The sequence below is a fragment of the Apium graveolens genome, chromosome 7 (genome assembly GCF_009905375.1).
Source record: "Apium graveolens cultivar Ventura chromosome 7, ASM990537v1, whole genome shotgun sequence".
Lineage (NCBI taxonomy): Eukaryota > Viridiplantae > Streptophyta > Magnoliopsida > Apiales > Apiaceae > Apium > Apium graveolens.
The window spans coordinates 1,046,076-1,055,328 of NC_133653.1; the positions used below are offsets into that span (position 1 = coordinate 1,046,076).

General features: G+C 42.1%; 1 protein-coding gene across 1 annotated transcript; it reads left to right on the forward strand.

Moving 5' to 3' along the window:
• The first annotated feature begins 4,677 nt into the window (after positions 1 to 4,677).
• Positions 4,678 to 6,402, forward strand: LOC141671574 (uncharacterized). The gene is made up of 2 exons (XM_074477854.1): positions 4,678 to 5,606; positions 5,694 to 6,402. Exons 1-2 carry the CDS (start codon positions 4,678 to 4,680, stop codon positions 6,400 to 6,402), a joined length of 1,638 nt encoding a protein of 545 aa, XP_074333955.1.
• Positions 6,403 to 9,253: the final 2,851 nt, after the last annotated feature.

Genomic DNA, 9,253 nt, shown 5'->3' on the forward strand with positions numbered 1-9,253 from the left:
TCTAAGTCAGACTTTACAAGCCTGCAATGCAAACGTTCTTTTAGGAGTGTACATCGGTGCTATTGTAATTTATTATCAATTTATAATTATTTATTTAGCAGTAGCATGATAATATATATATATAATCCACTTTTTCTAACACATGAAGTAGGGCAACAAAGGTGGATTCAATGCTTGTAGCTCACATGCAGATAATAAATAGGTTGTAAGCAAAAACAATAAATTCATAATTTAAAGAAAGAATTAGTTCATTATAATAATGAAAGAAATATGTAAATTGTAGACTACCAAACCAAAATATTATAATTTGTATTCAAAATCTTTTGTAACTTTTAAAATAAGGTGCTTTTTTTCGAATTTGCAATCAACATTCAGGCATATATGAAGTCAAAAGCAATTCAGAATACATATTTTTTACAACCAATGAATGATCTATAAAATGTCTCAAGTTGCTCGAATTGTTTTCCTGCACTAGCCTAAAGTACCCAGACCTTGTAATTTGACCCAATTAAATCAAAGGCATATCCGAAAGTATTAAACTATAGGTCAGGTGTATATTCACTTAGAACCTCACACAAATAGTTTACCGTTTACTCATTTTTGGCTTAAGTTATTTCCATCACATTTACATAAATATCTATTATGTCTAGCAAAACAAAATATGTGATAGTAAGTAGAATACATATACCTTTTTAGAACCAACGGGGAGGGTGTTGTAGTTTAGTCCTCAAATAAATTAAAATTTATTAAGATACCCCACCATCAAGACTGCAAAGAATGTATGATATATAACAAACAAATTATCATGAGCATTTTTACGTACACTGCTCATGAATTTGCTCGAGTTCTTCATTATAGGACAAAATAATTTCAAACAGCAACCGAATAAGATGAATTTGACAAGCCTTAATTGAAGAAAATAAATATGAACTTTGAGTTTGATAAAATACCTTAAAAGAGCATAAAAATTTATACATATTGCTGCATAGTAATATATTGTATCGAAAATTACTGTTTTGAAGCTAAATATAGATGGTCAAAGGGGATCCTATGCAGTCTATGTATGTAAGCAAGGATCTAAGAATAGAGATCAACCTACACAATTATTGGGATGAAAGAGCAAACAATCATGAGACCAATGTAAGCACAACTAAGCAAACATTCTTGCTAATTTGTAATCAAAAGAGTTCTAAATATAAAAATTGAGGAGGAGATACATACCGAGAATTTCATGGGCAGTGATTTTTATTCTTGACATACAATTGAAGATGATGATCATAGTCAAGCAGAGCAGAATCATGGCCCTTATTCTCACAATTTGGGGAGAAAAGGCCCAAAATATCACTGATGTTATAAAATGGCCTTTTATATCACTCACAAACGTGATATTTAGTTGCGTTTATAATATATACAGAACGTTAGAGCTAACTCAGTGGTTAGGTGGTACATTTTGGAGCTTTGTGTCTTTTCTTCTCAAATTGTGATACTAAGGGCCATTACTCATTCATTAGGCCATGTTACTTAATTAGCCGATGTTGTTGTCAAGCTTTTTTGGGATTATAATCCAGAACTATTATACATGAAAAATAATCTTATTATTATTAATTGTAATCCCTTGGATTAAATTACTCTATATTTCCTTGTTTAGAAATTTTAGGTCCAAGAACTACTAGATAATCAGTCGTATGTGGACAATGGACATATATTAAAACGTTGATGTTAAAAATTTAAATTTATTAAAGATCAAGAATGAATACAATTAAAATTAATATTATGTAATTATGGAGAACCATGATGAAATTATGATGAAAGTTGATATAATAAATATTAACCTAAAATTTGTGCCATGTACGGGTGTTTTAAATAATTGTTATTTTATTTTTGTTATTTTAATATTTTATTAAATATATTTGTTAAAAAATAAGTATGTCTAAATAAGTGTATTATTTATAATTTTAAATTTTAAAATATATAAGTTCATAAACTGACCCATTAAATAGGTTCATAATATTCAATAGGCAACCCAGTTACATGCATCTGGTTTTTTGTTCCCAGAGTGTTTTAAAATTATAGTAATATAAGTGTCCTGTTAAAATTTCTAATTTTTACTAACAAAACCCAACCCAAATAATATGATATTTGTGTTATGATTATAATATAAATATCATAATTATTATACGATTTTAAAATTTTTATTATTTCATTAAAATATACTATTGAGTCATATAAGAAATAGGATTATTGATTTCAAATTAATAAAAGAATTGCAATTGAAAAACGGGTAAAATAATATATATAATATTATAAGTCATATTAAAGTAAAAGAAGAATAAAAATTATATGTAATGCCCAAAAATCGGTATAAACAATATTCTGATTGAGATTAGTAAAATAGGCAAAATCGAAGGAGAAACGCCTAAAATCTAGGAAAAGATAAGATTGACTTTCCATAAAGAAAAGAAGAGGGCGCGCCTTAAGAACATTACAAGGCGCGTCCAATTATCGAGAAAGAGGAGAGAATTCTCTTAACTGAAACCTGTAGTGTAAGTGAGCCTTAGGACATTTTGAACGGGTTGTTTGGACATGATTGCTTTGGCAGACTTGCTTGATTTAGACAGAATTGGAACGAGTCCAAAAGATGAATAGTTTAGGGCGCGCCCTATGATGTAAAATGATATAAGAAGAGACCAAAAGTTGGTGACACGGGGCGGCATCAACATACAGAAATGTTAAGGCGCGCCTTAAACTTTTACTTGGACATATAAGTATAGCTTTTATGTGCTGCTTGGATGGATTCTCTGGAAGACTCGAGGAAGATGGATAATGTTATTACTAACTTATTTGATGCAGGTACTCTATTGAAGAACTCCTTCCTGTAGCATATCTACAGGAAAGGCGGTGTCCGTGGTCAGAGACCTTCAGGAGTATGCTTGGATTGAAGACCTCCTCCTGTAGTCAATGGGTGTCCTGATTGGGGATGTGGGGTGAAAATCTGGTGTGTGCTTTGGGAGCTCTGTCTCTGTAGTCAACGGGTGTCCTCGTTGGGAGACTTTGGAGTATCCTGCACTTTACACCCAAAAGCTTGGGATCACTTATCCTGCAATCTGGTAGGGGCTCCTTATCGGGGGACAAGGATGCCTCCAACATTTGGGGTGAACCACGGCTATACCTGCGTCCACGGATTAGAGAAACAGCTGGTAGCGGAGGGTTATCCTTGGCCAGGGAGATGCATCATCCGTGAAGTCTCGAAGCCGCGGACGAGGCTTGGGCCTTTGTGGTTGGGCCTCATCGGCGGACATTCCTAAAGCTAGTAGAAGACGGTTTCCAGTGGGTTTCCCATTGGGCCTCGGGATAAGAAATCTAAGCCCATTAGGTTTCTTATTCCCCAAGAACTACGTGGGCTTGATCCCCTATAAATAGGGGTACGTAGGCACATTGTAAGGGGTCAGAAGCGAGAGAGCAAAGGAGCCACCACTAACCCTAAGCAATCTCAGCCCCCAATAATCATCACCACCAAACACTGTTTACTTTTTCGACGAAGAACTGCCATCGCAGATCTTGTTTCCGGCTACTAACCTCAAGTTTTGTTGTTCCCAAATTCCTCCATCAACAAATTGGTGCTAGAAGGAGGGGTCGAACAAGATCTACATCTGGGAGTAAGGATGTCTCAATATCATGATGGAAGTTTTTATGATGGAAGTTCTGAAGAAGGTTCTGATCATGACTATGAATATGAACCCTACGTTCCACCAATGACTGAACGTCCCACGCCGGACGTTGGAGGACAGCCACCCGTGCTCATCAGCAACGCCGACTTGTTGGAACAACTGTATCGCATGATAGATGCTTTGAATGTTTTTGATTCAAGATTGAGCACCGTGGAACGGCGCAAGCCCAGAAGGGGTCTTCGCCACAACCGGGCTACTCTTGCCCCCGAAAAAGCTCCCATGACTGATAGGGATATCCCAGCCGGCCATGGCCGCACTGAGGGAGGGCGTGTGCCGATAACCCCGCGACGCCTGGACTATTCTAATGACACGTCCCCAATCATCGAGCTAGTAGAAGAAGATGCGAATGGACGGGAAATTCTGTGTATAGACACTCGGAGAGCCACCCATCCGCACTAGTCTGGACGTAGTTTCGAAGAGCGCCGACAGGCGGAAACGTTGCCGGAGAGTCAGCAACGTGGCTTCGCAGCTCTGAAAGATCGCTTGGGGACCCGCTTGGGCGATGATGATTTGAGAATGGTGTTACTTGAATGGCAGAAAGAAGCTGATCACGGGGATGTGATGCCCCATAATACAACACGTGTGCCCCTGAATTCCCAGGAAAATCAGGAGCGGCACCGCGATATAACGCGTGTGCCCCTGAATTTCCAGGAAAATCGGGAGCCGCACCGCGATACAACGCGTGTGCCCCTGAATTTCCAGGAAAATCGGGAGCGGCACCGCGATCCAACGCGTGTGCCCCTGAATTCCCAGGAAAATCGGGAGCGGCACCGCTCTCTCATGATCGCTGGATCGATATGGGCATGGGTATGGAAACGATCGATGGAGAAGGCCTCAATGGAGAGGAAGAGGTGGAGGCTGAGGCAGATATTTAGATGGATATCATCGTGGCAATTATCGCGGACACCTTGATTCCCGCTGGAATAACCAAGTAGAGGGCTATGATTATATGGAACATGATGATCCCAGGAATATAGAAAACTATGATCGCGGTACTGTTCGAGGCCGCGGCCAAGGGGGGGAAGAGAATCAAGGGAGAAATCAAGAACGAAATCCCGAAATAATTGTTATACCTGAAGATGCCCAAAATACCAACCAGCAGCAAGCCCCTCCCGGGGGGAATCAAGTGGAAATACCTCCATTGCAACCCCAAGGTCCGCAGCCTCAAATGCAGACCATTTTCGGCGTGGGAACTTTTAATGTAGGAGATCTAAAAAGGCTACTTAACCACCTTGAAGGCAGGGTGACGGCCACAGCTGAAATCCCTTCCCCATTCTCGATGGCAGTAAGAGAGGCACAATTGCCGGCCGGGTATCGCAACACTACTAGCGATCTCCGCTTCCACGAAAACTCAGATCCGGTGGAATTCTTGGGTCGTTTTAATATAGAGATGGATGTATACCAAGTCCCGGACTTGGCTCGATGTCGCATCTTGGCGGCAACCTTTAGAGAAAGTGCCCAGCAGTGGTTTCAAAAGCTCGGGTCAGGAGTGATCACCTCCTGGGACCAGATGAAGACTTTGTTCTTAACCAAGTTCCAAGCCACGGTGAGGTACGCGCCCTCTATCACAACCCTTGCCAATGTTAGGCAAAGGGAAAATGAAAGCTTGACATCGTACTTCAAAAGGTTCAATACTGAATCTACTAGTGTGAGGGGAGCATCAGACGAAGCCTTGAAAAGTTTTTTAATCGCAGGATTAAGAGTCAGTTCGGATTTTTGGAAGCACTTGCACGGGAAAGATCCGGCCACCCTAGCAGATGTCTTCGCTTTGGCAGAATCTTTTAAAGCCATAGAACAATCTTTGGCAGAAGTACAACCAACTTCACAGTCGAGTCAAAGAAATAAAAGAAGGAAGAGGGATAGGTCCCCAAGCCCAAGGTACCGAAGAAATAGTCGAAGCCCGGACCGGGTGAACACAGCAAGCACAAGGAGATGATGGAGCCCTCCCTCAAACTATGACTACAGGACAAGCCGGTACACACCTTTGGTCGCATCTATCGATCATATCTATGAGGTAAACAAAAATAAAGGGCTATTTAGAAAACCTGAAGCTTTATCATCATGGCAAAGCAAAGACAAGAAAAAATATTGCGGATACCATGAATCATCTGGACATAACACGCATGAGTGCCGACATTTAAAAGATGAAATCGAAGCGCTTCTCAAGGAAGGATACCTCGGAGAATGGGTAGTCAAGGAAGTAAGGAAACACAAGGACGACAGAACGAGGGAAGAAGAAAGACGAGCCCCGCGCGGGTCGAACAGTGACACCCTGAAGGAAAATAAATTTGTCAGAGATGGCAGTATCCAAACAATCTACGGGGGAGATCCCGGGATGGAATGTAGCAACCGAGCCTTGGCAAGATACGCCAGGGAAGCTCGATTCAGACCTCTCACAGACATTCATAAGTTGGAAACTCGACCGCCCAAAGTGTTCAAGGGCGAGTCCATGGATATTACCTTCAGAGAAGCAGATGCCCGATGGATTCATCATCCCCACAATGATGCGCTGGTTATTTCCATCCAAATCGGAACCAAGAATGTCCATAGAGCCTTCATGGATAATGGAAGCTCGGCAAACATCCTCTATTACAACACCTTCAAAAAAATGGGATTACCTGATCAAGATATGTCGGGGGAAGACTCGTGGGTCAATGGTTTTTCAGGTGCATGAGTTAGAGTAATGGGGTCGATACGGCTGCCATGTACTCTAGGGGAAAGCCCATTATCGGTGACAAAGATGCTTGAATTTAAGGTCCTGAATCAGGAATCATCCCACAATGTGCTATTGGGACGACCTTTTCTGCGGGAGATGAGAGTAATCACTTCGATCCACCACCTGACTATCAAATTCCCAACGTCAAATGGGGTGGGAAGTATAAAAGGTTCCCAGTATGACTCTCGAGAGTGCTACAGGCAAGCTATGAAAGGCTTTAGAAAAGAATCCCATGCCGAAGGTACTCCGGACATAGATCGAGAGAAAAGCATTAAGCAACCAATCGAGGAAATCCGAGTCCACTATTATGTCGAGCAAGAAGAGGAACACCCCTCTGAGTTGCCCTCGACAATGTTGTACTTGGAAGACATAATCAGAATTGAGATGTTGGAAGAAGAAGAAGAGGCAATGGATACTATAATCCAAGCAGATTTCCATGGGGAACGTTTAGAAGGAAGATTTGATGTCTTACAAAGCCTCGAACAGGGTGATGCCATTCCTCTTGCAGGAGCACCCTCGCCCGCAAAACATACTGAAAAAGTTGAATACTCTACTACGCAAAATATACCTCCTGAAGGGGATGCACCCTCTCTACAAGACCACGAGATCTACAATCCCCTTGACTTGGATCCCCGAATACCAATGTTGACGGAAAAGATGGGGCCAGCAGAAGATACAATCGAAATCCCCGTCGATGAAAAAGACCCGAGTAAGGTTCTGAGAATAGGATCCCAATTGGCACCAAGGTTAAAGGAAGGTTTTTCAATATTTCTGTTGGCAAACCTTGATGTATTTGCATGGAGCCATTCTGATATGGTGGGGATTGATCCAGAAATAATGTGTCATCGATTGAATATCGACCCAAGCATAAAGGGGTTAGACAAAAACGAAGGGCCGTAAGTGGAGAAAGAGCTATAGCCCTGGCAGAAGAAGTAGAAAGACTCCTAGACGTCGGACTAATTCGAGAATCTTTTTACCCAGAATGGCTAGCGAATCCGGTATTGGTAAAAAAGCCCAACGGCAAATGGAGAACGTGCGTGGACTTCACCGACCTAAATAAAGCATGTCCAAAAGACAGTTTTCCCCTACCAAGAATCGATCAATTGGTCGACGCCACGGCAGGACATGCCTTGCTCAGCTTCATGGACGCATACTCCGGATATAACCAGATCCTTATGTATGAGCCTGACCAGGAACACACCTCTTTCATCACTGATAGAGGGCTCTATTGCTATATCGGAATGCCATTTGGTCTGATTAATGCCGGTGCCACTTACCAAAGGTTGGTAAACAAAATGTTCAAGAAGCAGATTGGGAAGACTATGGAAGTGTATGTGGATGACATGCTCGTGAAATCGAAAAGGACGGAAGATCACATCGCCGACTTAACCGAAATGTTCCATATCCTGAGAAAATATAGAATGAAACTAAACCCGCAGAAGTGCGTATTCGATGTAGAGGGTCGGGAAAATTCTTGGGATTCATGGTCAATAACCGGGGAATTGAGGCCAACCCGGCAAAAATAAAAGCTCTGCTAAACATGAAATCTCCCACCAGTGTCAAACAGGTACAGAGTCTAACAAGAAGGATCGCGGCCCTAAATCGATTTGTGTCGAAATCGTCGGATAGGTGCAAAGAATTCTTCAAAGCAATAAAAGGGAGAGGGAAGGATTTTTTGTGGACCCCTGATTGTGAAAAAGCTTTACTGAAAATCAAAGAGCAACTGGGAAATCCGCCAATGTTGGCCAAGCCAGAAGCCGGAGAAACATTAATTCTGTATTTGGCGGTGTCAGAGTATTCCGCCAGTGCCGTCTTGGTAAAGGAAGAAGCAAGCCATCAGTGGCCTGTATACTACGTAAACAAAAGATTGTTGGATGCGGAAACCAGATATACCAACATGGAAAAATTAGTGTACGCCCTTATTCTTGCAGCACGGAAGCTAAGACCGTATTTTCAGGCTCACCGAATAGAAGTCCGCACCGCTTATCCGCTCCGGCATATTTTACATAAACCCGAATCGTCGGGAAGAATGTTAAAATGGGCCATAGAGCTAGGACAATTCGATTTGGAATATTGTCCACGCACGACAATCAAAGGACAGGCGCTGGCCGACTTCGTACTTGAGTTTAACGAAGAAATTGACGATAAGGCCATAGTGCCGGCAGAACCAACCTCGCAAGAAAGTCATCAGGACAAAAAGAAGCAGGAACTCCCCCACCCGTGGTGGACATTACATGTGGACGGGGCCGTAAACAACAGCGGGTCAGGTGCCGGGATGGTCTTGATCACTCCGGAGGGGGACCGCTTGATGAGTGCTATCCATTTCAAGTTTCATGCTACCAACAATGACGCTGAGTATGAAGCCTTGATTAACGGTCTTAAGTCAGCTCTAGAAGTAGGGGTCGTGAATTTGATAGTTCGAAGTGATTCCGAATTAGTTGTCAATCAGGTCAACGGAGGATTCCATGCCCGAGGACCGCGAACAGAGCTGTATATGAGATGTGCAAAACGCTTGCTGGGAAAATTTTCAAGTGCCAGACTGGAAAGTGTTCCGCGAGAAGAGAATAGTAATGCGGACGCTTTGGCCAAGATGGGTTCTCAGATGGATAGCGTTCAACTTGGACAAATTCCTTTGGGAATCCAGGAAGTTCCAAGTGTCCCAGAGGTGGAGGTGTTTCAAACGCAAGAAATCCCACAAGAAAACTGGATGACCCCCATCCATAACTATATTCAATCAGGGGCTATACCGGAGGATAAACTACAAGCTCGACGTCTTTGGTACCAAGCTGCAAAGTATATCGAGTATGAC

Excerpts from the sequence above, each read along its gene's own strand:
- LOC141671574 (XM_074477854.1), top strand. The coding sequence starts at position 4,678 with ATGGAACATGATGATCCCAGGAATATAGAAAACTATGATCGCGGTACT. Across the intron at positions 5,607-5,693 it reads GATAGGTCCCCAAGCCCAAG|GACAAGCCGGTACACACCTT; the intron begins GTACCGAAGAAA and ends CTATGACTACAG.